General features: G+C 42.4%; 1 protein-coding gene across 1 annotated transcript in view; it reads left to right on the plus strand.

Moving 5' to 3' along the window:
• Nucleotides 1-15,402, plus strand: part of Trpm3 (transient receptor potential cation channel subfamily M member 3) — an 851,352-nt gene that overhangs the window by 760,847 nt on the left and 75,103 nt on the right. Inside the window, 6 exon segments of the mRNA XM_032891718.1 lie at nt 1,567-1,617; nt 9,647-9,682; nt 9,835-9,975; nt 12,217-12,246; nt 13,140-13,429; nt 14,067-14,295. Coding sequence (XP_032747609.1) covers nt 1,567-1,617; nt 9,647-9,682; nt 9,835-9,975; nt 12,217-12,246; nt 13,140-13,429; nt 14,067-14,295 — 777 coding nt within the window.

Here is a 15,402-nt window from a genome sequence, read left to right on the forward strand (position 1 = left end):
TGGCTATATACACACCGAGGTTTGGGGCCAGGAGCCTCAGCCCCAGAGCATTACCACTGTTTTAGATCCTCCAACCAGGCTGCCAGATTTAGCCAACAGCTACAGCACACCAGCAAAATTTGGATTTCAGAGAAGCAAGGGTCGTTAGCATAGGTATGGTTAGCTTTTCATATCTTTGTAGGATGCATTACCAAAAAGGGATGGGGGGACTTCAGATGTTCTAGTTTGTCATCTAAATGACCTTGATGTTCACAGAACCAGCACATATTGTCCTATATTTTTTAAAGTAACTTCTTTCCGGAAGCTAAATAAGGAAGTGGCTAAACCAGGGACTGGGTGCTCTCACATACAATGCTGTATATAAGATAAACACCATATAAATAGTTAGTAGCCTGTATCTTCTAAGACATGATAAGAAAAATACCTGTACATGTTCAATACAGACACAATCCCACTCACACACCAAATATTTTTGATCCGGTTGGTGGACTCCATGGACACTGACATCATGAGTATGAAGGGCTGACTATATAGTCCCAGTATTGCGTGAGGCATCATTGCTCATCTGAAATTCAAACTTCACTGGGTATTCTGTACTTACCTTAGCATCCCTACACCTGAAAGACTAGGGAATGACAAGTCATTTACTTTATTCATAGCCACTTAATATATATATCTTTCTCTGGCCTCTTTTTCCACAACTAGCATGTGAGTTTTCCTCAAGTCAGATGTCAGGGAACTATCACCAAAATATAAAGCCAGTCCACCATTTCTGTACAGCCTGGAAGCTGTAGATGACTCTCTTCTATATTTAATGTCTGAAACAACCAAAGGAGTACAATCTTCTATGACATATTAAAATGTATGGAATCTGGTTGGATATAGAAGCAACTGCATGTAATCCCAGAATTCAGAAGGCTGAGGTGGGAGAGTTATGATTTCTGAGGCCAGCTGGGATTACATAGCAGAACCCTCTCCTAAAACCATTATATGGAATTTAATTTTCTGTGACCATGAATAAAGTTTTATTGAAGTGGGGCCAAGATCACTTGTTTATGTATATTCTGTACTTGCTTCCATACGATAATAGCCATCAAACAGATTGGATAAGGACTGCATGGTCCACAAGAATTCTCTATTTCATTTCTGGCCTTTTGCTGAGAAAACTGGCCAATGCTTTTTTGAAGACAAGTTTTCAGTGACAACTTGGAAAATGACACTAAAGAAAATTAAGAAGTTTCTAGGACAGTGTGTCAAAACCCCTCTGCTTTCTCCGGCTGTAAAATTAGTTCTTCCTACACCAGTTGACCCGGACATATATTAGATGACAATCGGCCTTACAAAGTTTAGACCTAGACCGTCAGACTGATTTTCTGGAGAGCTTGTGATCCAAAACTCCAGTCAGTCCTGATTTCAAAGAGACATATACAACTGAGCACCTAGAACGAGGCCCAGCACACAGAGCTGCCCTCCACCGGCCACAACCCTTCCTTCCAGCTTCCTCTTGCCTCACCACCTGGAGCCCCTGACTAGCAAAACTGTTTGATTGTTCTTTATCGTTTTCAGAGACATGGGCCCTCAAATACATTGTACCACTTGGTCAGGGATGTCAAAAAGGTAAGAATCCTCTAGACCCCAGGTCGGAGGCCCTGTCCTGAGTGCTTCCTGTCATAGACTCTTTCTGTTTTGCATGAGCTGCCCAGTCTCCATGTCCCTGCCAGCCCCCTTCATTGCAGAGCGGTGTATGTGCATCTGCTTTGTAGCTTGGACGCCTCTGCTGACAGTGCCGCTGTGGTCCTCCCTCCAGTCGCCATGGTTTTAGATGCTCTCGTTGAATGTAATGCTTCTCTGTAGCAGAGTCTAGGCTTTTCCCCATGCCAATGTGGATTTATGCCATTACCTGTATCCTTGCAAAGGTCCCTTACTGTTGGGCAATCAGTTCCCATGATCCCTTACCACAATAAGTACCTTCCTGCTGGCCCCTGACAACATCCTATCTACCTTCATATAAAGTATAGTTAGAATACCTGAGAAAAGGTGAATCCTCCCTGCATTCCATTCTCCTAACACTTTATTTTTCCAAAGGAGATTTTATGCCGATCTATTCAATTTATTTTTTTATAAAGCTGGCATGTGCAATGAGTTCAGTTTATGGAGGAGGATGAAGGGTAAGGAGGTAACAACTATTTTCCGTGATTGGCAACATGCTAACATCACCACAGATCCTTTATCAAGGAAAAGCACCAGGCTGAGGCTTACCAGTGATGAGATACATGTTGTTACACAGGCTTTCCATGCACCCGAACTCATTTACTCTTCACAAAAACTGTCTCAAGAAGAATCTCTTTATTATTGTCGCATAGTATTCCGATTTAAAATTGAATATGGCAAGGTTACATTTGACTTTACCATGTGCTTCCTTCTTTACCCCCAACGTCTCTTTTAAGGTAGCTTGACCTCAGAACCTTTAACTCCAAAGAACAAAACAGAAATTGTAGACTTCCACCACCTTGTAGGAACGCTGCAGTAATACATCAGAACCCAAGGACATACTTAAAACAAATGACCTGCACCAGCAGGCCGCTCTTCAGTGGCAGTGTTCCTGAGAGGGAGGACCATAGGGTGAGAAAATAAAGTTACAAAAGGTAGAATCAGGAGATCTTGTACAAGCTACATGTGCTAAGCAAGCTTACTAAGTACAGTGTTTTATATACAGTGCGGGGGGTGGAAAGGAATGAGACAGAGTCAGTAGAAAAGTGTCACACAGTAGGACAAAGTCAGCAAGAAGCTGATCAAGCAATGTTACCCAAAGGGAACACAGGATACTTCAAGTGCGACCTGGGCTGATCACTGCAACTCTTCAAGGACGGGAAACAGGGGGGATTTCCCAAGATTGGAAACCTCAGTTCTCCCAGGGCCCTGGGTCCAGGTTATTACTGGCCTTGCCTAGCATGGTTCTGGCTTTAGACAAGGAAATAAGTTCCTTCTCCATATATTGGGGCCTCAGGGAAAGTCCTGGACTAGCTCTCAACTAAGAATCAGAAGTACTTGGCAAGCTTATCATCACATAGGAAGTCTCGACTAGAATTGACCCTTAGTGAACTGCTAGCAACTTTTGATATTTTCTTCAAAATGTCAGAGGCTCTGGGAGCTGCTTATAACTGGAGTATTTTAACCTGCCAAACCTTTGTTAAGAATGAGTAAAGGATACAAGAACAAAAACAAAATCAGCATTCCCTTAAAAACAGGGTTGTTTTTTTTTCTTCCTACCACAAACCTTTCTTCCATCTCCACACAACCACAATGAAGGATGGTCTCTATCTGGGGCAAAACCTGTAGCCCTTGAAATCAAGGGAAGCAGAACCAACCCTCCCACAGCTTTCCCGAGTCTCACCACTTTCCTGAGATCCCAGCTCTCCTGAGTCTGGCCCAATCCAAGCCACAGTAGCATCTGTGCCTTCAGAAAAAAAATCCATTTCCCACACACATTCTCCCTTTTGCTTAATTTGTCTTGGCTTAAATTTTTCCGGGACCTAATCTCAGATGATTAGGGTCCCATCTACTCAACATATTCTTTGATAAGATTTTGACACTCATGTTCAATAAATTATTTTGAGCATTTCTAAAATGATAAAATATGATACCTTCTCCTCACCTCATACTAGTTTGTGTCCAGCTAGAATGTGGGACTTTTTGGTCAAATGTCTATGCTTTGGTCCCAGAGTCCCAGCCACCAGCCAAGCCAAGCCTTGGAACACATCCCTCATCTACTTTCCCTGTCCCCTCTCTCAGCAGTAAGGTCCTGCCTGATCTTCAAGGGGATTTTGGAGTTATAGTTCTTTGAGTATAAATGACCAAGATCTCTCGTATTAGCTTCTCCATAGAATTCCACTTTGCAAGACTTCTATCCTTGAGTTGAAACTCCTTGAGCTGCCTCTTGAGTTTGCTCACATCACAAGTCGTATTAGAAGATATGCAACGTATCTTTGGGGTACTTTCTTCCCCTTTTAAAGCTTCTTAGTTGTGAATATACCTTGAAAACAATATAGATTATTAAGAAAGAAAAAGGTGGTGAGAACATTGGAGGAAGGACTATTTGCTAAGAGCAGACCTGTAAGGGAAGCAGGAATAATAGAGCAAGAAGAAGGTTGTGGGAGTATTCATTTACTTGCTGATTTAGGAACTGGAAGAAATTACTTTAAAACTCACCCAGAATAGCCCTGAGCTGGCCTCATAAAAGGTCTCACCTTTTACTCAGACAGGAGGCCACTAGTTACGTGAAGGCAAAGACAAAGCCTATGGTTAGTTTCTTCTGGAAAAAAAATAGAAACGAGAAATAAAGACTCATTTCTCTGATAAGGTGAGTGTCTGGCTACTGAAGGGAAGAGAGGAATAGCCTCCCACCCTCAAAGGAACAAACTGTGTGGACAGTTTGTGTCCATGGGTGAAATGAGCTGAAAATGGGGCTCTTTGTTTTGTGTTCCTCAAAGAAGTGAAAGGGAGAGAAATTAACATCTGGACACAAATTTTTTCCTATGGTACCATGTAACTATGACTGTTTCTAATTTAGGCCACATAGTCACTCAGGAGATTCAAAATCTAGGTTAAAAATGCTAAGAATATTTTAGGACATTTAATTTTTAAAATTCAAGAAAATAATGATCAGTAATAAGTGTCTCTTTATATATATATATATACATATATATATACACACACACACACACATACATGCACAGTACAGTTCTGGATCTTAAACATAGTATTTAGTGAGATGTCTTTAAATTAAATGCAAATGATGCCTTCAAACCCAAGGATACGTTTCATAATTATCCAACCACCATCGGGCAACCAGAAAGTCATCTCTAAGTCCAGCTACTCTTTGGAACCAACAGAATGAATGATGAGAAATGCTTCCTAGCGACTCTCAAGATCTCAAATTATATCTAGACAACAATCTAGAAGCGACATGGTAAAGAATGGCTACTCTGCACCCACCACCAGAACTGTGAACTGATAGAAGCCAACCAAATTCTATGAAGCAGTTTCATGCATAAATCCATTGACTACATTCATGCTTTCCTATTAAACTAGTGGCTCAAGTCTGTCTGCACTTCTGTAAGATATAATCTGCCATTTTAGTAGCTGTCTGCTCAATCTGTAGCTCCGGTTGTTTTAAATAGTAGTTTCTCTTTTATTTTTTTCAATTAAACGTACTAATATTTCAGATTATCTGTGCTATCCTTCACCACCAGAGGAGGGTGATCTGAATATCGTATAGAGGCTGTGGTGTAATAAAGATGATTTAAACTCCCTTTATATAGGAACCAAGACCTAGTTTTGCTGAATACAAGAGAGGGATAAAGAAGGGAGAAGGAGGGAAGGAAGGAAGGATGGAAGGAAGGAAGGAAGGAAGGAAGGAAGGAAGGAAGGAAGGAAGGGTGGGCTTCCGAAACTTTAGGTAAAGAAAGGAGATTTTCATAAGCCCATATGCTAAATTCATGTAAATTTACAGGGACATTCTTATTTTAAAAATAATCAATTGCCTGTTTTTTGTATTTTTTTTTTACTTTGTCAATCTACTAAACCATGGGTAGCTCCCTTTCTTCCCCTGAGTACTCCCCAGACTGACCCCTACCTAGTAACTGGTTTTCCTCCCAGCAAGCCTGCCCCCACTCTCCTTTGGTGAACCTGAAAAACAGCAATCATTTAAGACTTCCTGCACCCAGAGGAAGCAAGCCTTGTTCTCAAGGCTTGTTTTACGTTTCAGAGGGCAAAAAAGAATCAGCATCCCTAAGCAGTTGAAGTCTGACGGCCATCATGAGCTGGCACCTAAAGACAGCTCACTTTGAAGAGCAGACGGAGCCTGTGCACTTGGACTGCTCTCTAGGACACCTTCAAGCATGGCATGACTTAAATCTTACCTTTGAGAAACGATTCATAGCATGAAGACAACATCTTCAAGTTGTCCACCTGCCTCCCAACCCTCTCTATTAGACCATTTGAATCTCGGGACCTACCCTGTACTGTTCAGGCATGAAATGGGAAATCCTTCTTGAGGCTTTGCCCATTACCAAAGTCATGACCAACAGGGTGGGGAGAGGCCTAGGAACAGCAGACAGAATAAGAATGACTCTTGTGTCATTTTTTTAGTTCCAATTTGGAAAGATCTAAAGCGAAGGAAGACTCCTCCTGGAGGCTGTTGTCACTACAGGGTGAACATGCAAGGTGCCATCCACTCTCTGTCCCCTTCCAGGCAGATGAAGTAAAAACACGGATCCATCCCTGCCAGCTCCTTGACCACGCCCAGCCCTGCACACCACTACCACCACCCCCGGGACAACAACCCTGAACACTCCACAAAGGGGTCTCTGCCCAATGGCAATAGAAAATAAAAGAACTGAGTGCCAATTAGCAGTTGGACTTTGAGAGGCAGGTGGGACCTGAGGAGCAACGGTCCATGTCACCTGGCTTTAGAACATAAAGTGAGATACAGAAAGCGATCCAGGGTCGCATGGGGTTGAGCTAACAGAGCCTATCCCACTGCTGTTTGCCCTAGAGACTCATGTCTCCGACCTTTCTTGACAAGAATACCTACAAGCTCCCCTTCTGTCCAATAATTGTGTCCTGTGCTAAGCCATCCAGATGGTTCACCATTGATGGGTCCAGAGCACAGCCAGTCAAGGCCATAAGCTTCGTCATACACAAAGGCTGCCATTCACTTTAGTCTACTCAGGACACAATTACATCAGGAGGCCTAAATTACATCCAGTTTCATTTGTAGACTCTATTTTTCCTTTCTTAAAATGGTTCCAGTCTTCTAGCAAGAAACACAGAGGTATAGAAACAAATACTGTCAGCCTTGCAGGCAGACCTCAAGCCTTTTTAAGTAAATGTTCCTTCCTCATGATGTTACAAACAAGAACAGCTTCTCTCCATCCTTCTGGAGAGATCTCCCTGTACCACCTCGAAGGACAGGGAGACAATGCTGGAGGTGAGGAATCCTCATTGGCTTCTGTTAGGTGGGCATTGTTGCCTTGTTGTCAAACAGAATGCAAGCCATTTCCTTTGCCCCATAGAACCCAAAGCAAAATAAAATAAAATAAAATAAAATAAAACAAAACAAAACAACTTTCTTCTGTTTCAATATCAGGTAACACTTCTGACGTGAGAAAGTTTACCACCTTCCTTGGCAGTATGCATTAACAACTGCCTGTTTTGAAGTAAAGTTTCCATTTAAAATGCCTTATCTGCTCTTAAATTTATATTTCTTTAAATTTTACTATTACCACTTTCCTGGCAGTCCTTATTTTTTTTTTTTCGGAGCTGAGGACCGAACCCAGGGCCTTGCGCTTGCTAGGCAAGCACTCTACCACTGAGCTAAATCCCCAACCCCTAGTCCTTATATATTTAAAGACTAGTCAAATTCCTAAGAAATGCCACTCAGCATTGGCTTTAAGACAACACTGGTGTGTCAATTCATAGAGTTCAAATTGATGCTCATACCTGAGTTTCTCACCATAGTGTGCATAAGTGTCTCAGAGTACAGTCATAAGGAAATACAGAAGGCAAAGACCTTTCTTCAAAGGACAAATTAAGCTAATTAAGTAAACTTCAGAATGAGATATGGTGAACCAAGGTCAAGATCTGGCTCACTTTAGATCCCAACGTGAACTTGGAGCCCTAGCAAGTGGAACTGCAGAACCCAGTGGACAGATGGACACCGGGGCGATTGAAAGGAACAGCAGTGAAATCTTATGCTTAAATGGCTGTCCCTCCATACCTCCACACCAAGAACGGCCACGGAATTCCAGACACCATGGCTCATGCAGTTCAGGTCACATTTTCCAGTGAGCTGGGGCTATCCCAACCAGGGGTGCTAAAAAGGGTAGCTACTTAATTTTGTTACTGAGAACATAACACAAAAAGCTCTACCACAGACTGGATCCCAACCACATCAATAATTTCATTCTTCCACAGAAATATATTTCAACAACAGAAATTCCAGGAACCAACACACCCTGCATATTATAAAAGGCGTAGGAAATATAAAGATAAAAAATATTCAGGAAAAATTTAAAACTATAGGTTTAATGACAGACTCCTTTGAAGCCTCCTTTAACCAATTAGATTAATTTCCTACCATCAGAGATTCCCATAGCATACTCTAGAGGTCCCTAGGAAGTGCCATTGTCCCTTGAGCCTTAAATGGGAGAGAAGTGGTTCCACAAATTCAGGCTTTCATCAAAAGTCCCCCAGAGGGGACAATAAGGCCCATAGGGGCCCAACACACTGAAGTAGGCAGGATACAGTCCATGCCTCTACGTGGTCACCAAATTCCCCACAGTGTGTGTGACACAGGCCATCACTGGTAGAGGATACTGTTCTGCTTCCTGAATTCAGCCAGGCATCTAGGCCTTCTGGAATTCACTGGGCAGCCCTTCTTTCCTGACTTAAGAGAGCAAAGAGTTTCTTTGGGCTCAAAGAGTCCTCTTTTGAACAATCCATGAGAACAAGTCTCTGTGTTCCACTCCTGGAACATAGATAGATGATTGATTAATAGACAGACAGACAGACAGACAGATAGAAGATAATGATAGATAGATAGATACATAGATACATAGATACATAGATACATAGATAATAGATACATAGATAGATACATAGATAATTGATAGATGATAGATAGATAGATAGATAGATAGATAGATAGATAGATAGATAGATAGATAGATAGATAGATAGATAGATAGACAAACAGACAGACAGAAAAACTAAAAGATTCACCACATTTGGGTCTTTAAGAAATGCTACTCCCTGACTAGAGATGTGCCTTAATGTCAAAATGCGTATCTAGCTGGGTGGTGATGGCCCACACTTTTAATCCCAGCAATGTCGAGGCAGAGGCAGGTGGATCTTGTGAGTTAGAAGCCATCCTGTTGTGCAGAACTAGTTCCAGGTCAGCTAAGCCTTCACAGAGAAACCCAATCTGGAGAAAAAAAGCATTATTAATTAATAATTAATTAGTTAACTAAAATGCTTATCTAGTATGCACAAAATCCTAGGTCCCGTCTTAGCACTGTGCCCTCCTCCCAACAATAACCAAGCTGCTTTGAAACAAAAGGTGACAAGATCACACAAATTTTGTGAAAGTTTTTGTTCCAGTGTTAAAATTTCTTCTGTTACACACACACACACACACACACACACACACACACACACACACACACACACACACACAAAACATGCATACAACGTTCTGACACTATGCTTCCTATTTTGGGCGAGTCGGGGAACACCAGTGTATGTGACTGGCTAACAGAGGTCTTGTGTTCCAGTAGACCTGACCTCTAAGTGGTCCCCACCCTGGTAGTGACATTCATCCTCTGAGAGGAGTCTTCCTTTTGTGAGTGGGAAGTAAACAAAAGGCCTGCCTCCTGGGTCAGGGACAGAGAGGGCTCAGGAGTATCAGGGGACCCTGCATCTAGCAGCCGGGAATGATACAGCCCTTACCTTGTCTAGCCTGTGTTTCTCTCTGCTACACTGGTGTTTTTTTCTCCCCAGCTGAAGACTTGAATAAATAATTTGATTTTCTGTTATTGCCGGCGATTACCGCATCTTCTTATTTAACTTATGTCTTCTTTCCAAGCGAGAGTATCCAGGTTTCGGTTGGATCTATTTTAAGGTGAATTAATTAACCAGCATAATAATACATTCATGTTTCTTTTTTCAATATATTTTTTACTCTAAAATAGTTACAGAACACTTGCCAATCAACCCCTAGTAAACCACACCGTCTTTTTTGGGTTTGTCTGTTGTTCTCTTCCTCCCTAACAGGGAAACCTGCCCCCGGACTACAGAATCAGCCTGATAGACATTGGCCTGGTGATCGAGTACCTGATGGGCGGGGCTTACCGCTGCAACTACACGCGCAAGCGCTTTCGGACCCTCTACCACAATCTCTTTGGCCCCAAAAGGGTGAGTTTCTGGCTTGTTCTTAGGCTGTTTGGGGAAGACTAGGAAGGAGAGATTTGAGGTACGACCCCTTGCCTCCAATGGGAAAATGAGTTGAAAGACAGAAAGTGCACCTCTCCTCCTTTCCCATCCAAACTACCGAAATTTATTATTCAACTTAAAACACTGACCAAATTCTATCCTGTTTTCCTTGAGATGACAGTCACACTTTGATCATCCTAAAAATGTCTGTCTAGTGTTGCTGTCTAAATAACCACAGTCTCTCTGCTAGTCTTTCCTTTAAATAAAAACGATCTATCATTTTGGGGTTTGGGGTTTGGGGTTTGGGGGGTGGGGGTTGCTTTTTTTTTAACGCCTGTAATTCAATTCCAGCAAAAATCTGTGCTTTTTCTGGAGTATCGTTGGGTCAGTCTATGGCAAAAGTGGTCCAGGCAGGGACAGCTTCATCTTACATCCCACGAGACGGTAATAGGGCGTGTTTCGGACACCTCCTCAGGGGTCAATTTAGCCCATGATTACATTGTTTACATTTTGAGGACATTCTTGAGTGAAGCTGCTTGTGGTTTGTTAGTTTGTTATTGTCTTGTTTGGTTGGTTCCTCTCTTGCCTAGCATTGGGATCCAATGGCAGCAGCCAAGCAGCTCCAACATTATGGTGGAGCTGGGGCCCTCACGGCTTTGGACCACAGGTGCTTTCATAAACAGGGTGGAATCTCAAAGGCGAGTTATTTCTACCAACATAGTCTGGGCTTTACTCTCTGTCCAGGGCTGGGGGACCCTGAGATGACATCCCGAGAGCTGCTATCTTTGCTAGTAGTGGGCATAACATCTTTCTTTCTTTTTTTTTTTCTTTCTTTCTTTTAAATAATGTGCATGGTTTTCTTATTATTTGGTTGTTGTGATTTTTTTTTGTTTTTGCTTTATTTTTTTTTTTAATTTCTAACAAAGTTTCTCACTAATGAAAGTATTTTGTGGTCTATTAGAAAACCGAGAGAGGGGTACAAAAAAAAGTTGGAATGAAGACAAAAAATTTAGAGGTGCCCGTTTCAGAAGCCAAAAGAGAAAAGGTGGGAGACCAGCTCTAGGCTATTGCAACTTACACAATCGAATCACGTTTGCAGGAACCGTCGGCTCACAATTTTTATTAATTCTGATCATTCTTATATCCTCGGAAGCGTCCAAAATGACCCCCACTGTTCTTTCGCGCTTAGTAGCACAGATCCTGGCCCCCAGGCTGTAATTTTTTTCTCCCCTTTGTCAATCCAAAGCAAGCTCTATAATTCCCAAGTGGCCTTCAGTTGTGCCCGTTTTACACACTCCCAGCGTGGCCCAGAAAGTTACTACTAAGTCACTTCTGCCACCATCAGCACCTGCTCTGGGTCATGCACCTTTGATCTACCGTGCAGCACCGGAAGACAGCACCGGAAGACAGCTAGAGCAAGCAAGCTAAACAAACATTTCGAATTATACCCCTAAGTCTCCAGATAATAGAGGTTTTCCAGAGGTTTGAGAAATATCTGGTTTGATCTGTTGATTGTCTCATTTTTCATCTGTCTTCTCTGCTCACACTGCTGTAACAAAACACCACGGGCTAAGGGACAAATGAACAGCATCGGTGTGTCTCTCGTGGCTCCAAGTCCAAGCACAGGTTCCAATAGATTGAGGATCTGTATTCTCCTTTACAGATGGCCCTTTCTGGCTATGTCTTCATACAAGAAAAGGCACACAAGCTCCCATTAGTCTTCTTGATAAAGACACAAATTTCTTTCAAGAGGTGTCGTTCATAATGAACTAACACTCTCCCCCAAATATCTGCCCCAACACCAGTCCCTCGTCAGTTAGAATTTCATCACATGATGGGGACGGGGAGGAAAACATTCAGTCCATAATATTCATTCAAGTGCCTGATGTCCTGGAGGGGCCAATCAAGCAGGATGACTATAGAAAAGGGAGAGACTGGTCCACAAAAGTCATTATAAGACTTCAGTTTTATCTCTTTAGTTCTCTAATCCTCTGTGCTTCACCAAAATCACAGCATCCTCAACTCTCCTAGAAGTTGTAAAAAAAAAAAAAAAACAAAAAACCAACAAACATGTTCCTTTTATTGTGTGTACGCAGTGACATAAAAATTAATGCTGTATGGTACAGTAGAGCTCTTATATTCTTTATTTGCATTATAGTAGCATTCGTTCCTTACCTCAATGAAAACAAGATCTAACTTTGTTCACAACATTTTTTTAAACAGCCCAAAGCCTTGAAACTGCTGGGAATGGAGGTTAGTGTTTGCTCAAATTATTAGTGTCAATTATTCTCTTTCTCACATACTTAAAAGATATATGAATTCATTTTAATAATAAGGCTTAGTGCATGAATCTAAAATAAGGAAATAAAGATTTTCCAAGTGCCATGGTGGCAGCTCACAGTAGCTTTTAAAATTCCACACTGAATTTTTGTGTGCATTTTGGGGTGGGGGAACAAAAACAAAAAAAGAAGTAAATCCTGTTGTAAATACTGACTTGAAAACCAAGTGTATAAACTCCACAGGCAAAATCAATTATAGATATTTACAATGGCAACAGATACAAAAGAATGCCACAGATGCGTCTAACGGGGATGCAGGAGCTTGAGTGTTTGTGTTCCCATCATTGGTTCATTGTTTATTGTTGTTCTGTGAAAACACAAGTATCTATTATCCTTGCTTTTTCAGAAAATAAATAATTAACATGGCAGTGCTGTCCATCATGGGGTAGAGACAGCCACACCTGTGGAAGACGAAATGAACAAAAGTAAACAAACAAAAAAAGGGGGAAGAAAGAAAATGGCCTTTGAAAATATTTTTGGAATTTTAAAGACAGACTCTCGTTGTGTAGCCCACCCTGGCCTCAAACCCACCATCCTCCTGTTGCTTAGAAAATGTCTCTTGTTCTTGATTTGTTCTTTTTTTTTTTTTAAGTAAAGTGTAAACTGACATGTCAACAGCTGAGGATGCATTTACTAAGCCTTAATTGGCCCCTCAAGGGACTTGTGAGTCTCTTTGGGATAAGAACTGGTCTGGTTCATTTGAGTGTGGTTCCAGGGCTGAGCCCATGGACGTTATGCATAGTGTGGGTAATGAATTGGTCCGATTCACTTCCGACTCGGCCTGTATTTGTCTCTCTACGACTGCAGGATGATATCCCCCTGCGGAGAGGAAGAAAGACAACTAAGAAACGTGAGGAAGAGGTGGACATAGACTTGGATGACCCTGAGATTAACCACTTCCCATTCCCCTTCCATGAGCTGATGGTGTGGGCTGTCCTCATGAAGAGGCAGAAGATGGCCCTGTTCTTCTGGCAGCATGGAGAGGAGGCCATGGCCAAAGCCCTGGTGGCCTGCAAACTCTGCAAAGCCATGGCTCATGAGGCTTCTGAGAATGATATGGTGGATGACATTTCCCAAGAGCTGAACCACAACTCCAGGTTGGCCAGCCAGCACATGAGGAGGGTGGGGGAATCGGGATAGGGAGGCTCCAAATGCCAGAAGTTCTGCACTTCATAAAACTTTATACCATAGCAGAGTCACCCCACTAGAACACACAGAGGGTTGGCATGAGTAATTTACCCATATTGTGCACAATGCCGCCTAGAGGTGTGGAGACATTACCCAGACTTTGTTCATCCTCTCAAGTGCCCCCATGCAACAGGTCACATCACCATGCCTTTCATCCAACCTACGAAAGCACCTCAGAAAATTTAGGTAACTTGGCCAAGATTATACCTGGTTGGCAAGAACAGGGTTTGAACTTGAGGTCTGTCTTATTTAAGAAGACACACCCCCTAGTCATTGGTTGACCGTTGTCTCTTCCTTGACATGTGCTGTATTGGGGGCCTTGAGTGCAGGAGTCTAGCTTTAACTAACACCTTCAGTTCTGGACATGGTACCTGACACATCGAGAAGGCTTAAAGAATGTTGGCTGAGTGGGTTTTTGAGTGGACTAGACCTTACATGAAACAGCTACTCTACACAAGCTAACTGTAATTGAACAGTGGGCCCCCATCTCTGTCCATGGCAGTCTTCACGCTGGCCTGAAAGTGTCTCCTGAACATTGCCTTTCAGGGACTTTGGCCAGCTGGCTGTGGAGCTTTTGGACCAGTCCTACAAGCAGGATGAGCAGCTGGCCATGAAGCTGCTGACGTATGAGTTGAGGAACTGGAGCAATGCCACATGCCTGCAGCTGGCGGTGGCGGCCAAGCACCGCGACTTCATCGCACACACGTGCAGCCAGATGCTACTTACCGACATGTGGATGGGACGGCTCCGCATGCGAAAGAACTCAGGCCTCAAGGTCAGCATACCCAAAAAGGATGTATTACCCTAGCATCCAGGGGTTGGTTGTAGCTTTCCAAGGAAGTCCGTGGTGGGTCTGGAGGTTGTCTTATGTTGGAAGGTGGTCCTAATCCACCACTGTTCACTAAAACCTCCTGACAGATGTGATTTGCATTTAGAGTTAAGAATCTGAACTTGAGGTCTGTCACATGTAAGAAGGCAAGCTACATATGCTCTATACATTGATTGATTATTCTGCCTCTATCTGCACATGCCTTGGATTGGGAGTCTTGAGGGCTGATCTTAAGGACTACCTCAACAAACTCTTCTCTCAGATTCTAAAATGCAGAGAACATACAGATACTGTAGGGGCCACCGTATGCTCTGACACAGCCATGCTGCCACAGGAGTCTCATCCTTGAATGCCCTTCTGGTCCCACCCAGGCTAGTTTTACATTATGTCACATCTTAGAGGCATGGGCTCTATAGTATGTGCTTGAGATGTTTTAAATAAATTGAGATAGATAGATAGTGACATTATTCACTTTTAAAAATATCATTGTTTGGAACTCAAACCCAGAACCTCACACAGGGCAGTGAGCTGCACCCCTAATCTCTGGTCCTATTTTCCAATGAAGAAATGCAAATCACAGACCAGTTTGTACCACCTAAGCCCAGAATGAAAAGGTGTATGCACATCTTTAGCTATATAAATTAAGGAGAAACAAAAGGAATGCAAGCAATCAGTTGTTTGCAGTAGTTGCCTCAGGTATTGAAGAGGTGGTAAAGGGACTTGTTCCTAAAAACAAAAAGTTGGATTGTAGATTTTTGCCATATTTGTTTGTAGCTTCTCAGAGGATCTCAGGGTCCCACACATGCCAGGCAAGTTCTGTGTCTTTGATCTGCACACTCAGCCCAATCTTTGCTTCATCTAATCCTTTTTAAAAATGATCTTTAAGGAAAACATTGAAGTAAAAAGATTAAAGGGGAAATAGACATAAATGATCAAGAGAAAATGGAAGAGTGTTGGTTTCATTTCATTTTCATGATGCCAGTTTTTAATTATATATTTAAGATAACAACATGGCGCTTTAACAGCACAGGGTAGGTATAACTATCAGAGTCA

Source organism: Rattus rattus, chromosome 2 (assembly GCF_011064425.1).
Source record: "Rattus rattus isolate New Zealand chromosome 2, Rrattus_CSIRO_v1, whole genome shotgun sequence".
NCBI classification, from domain to species: domain Eukaryota; kingdom Metazoa; phylum Chordata; class Mammalia; order Rodentia; family Muridae; genus Rattus; species Rattus rattus.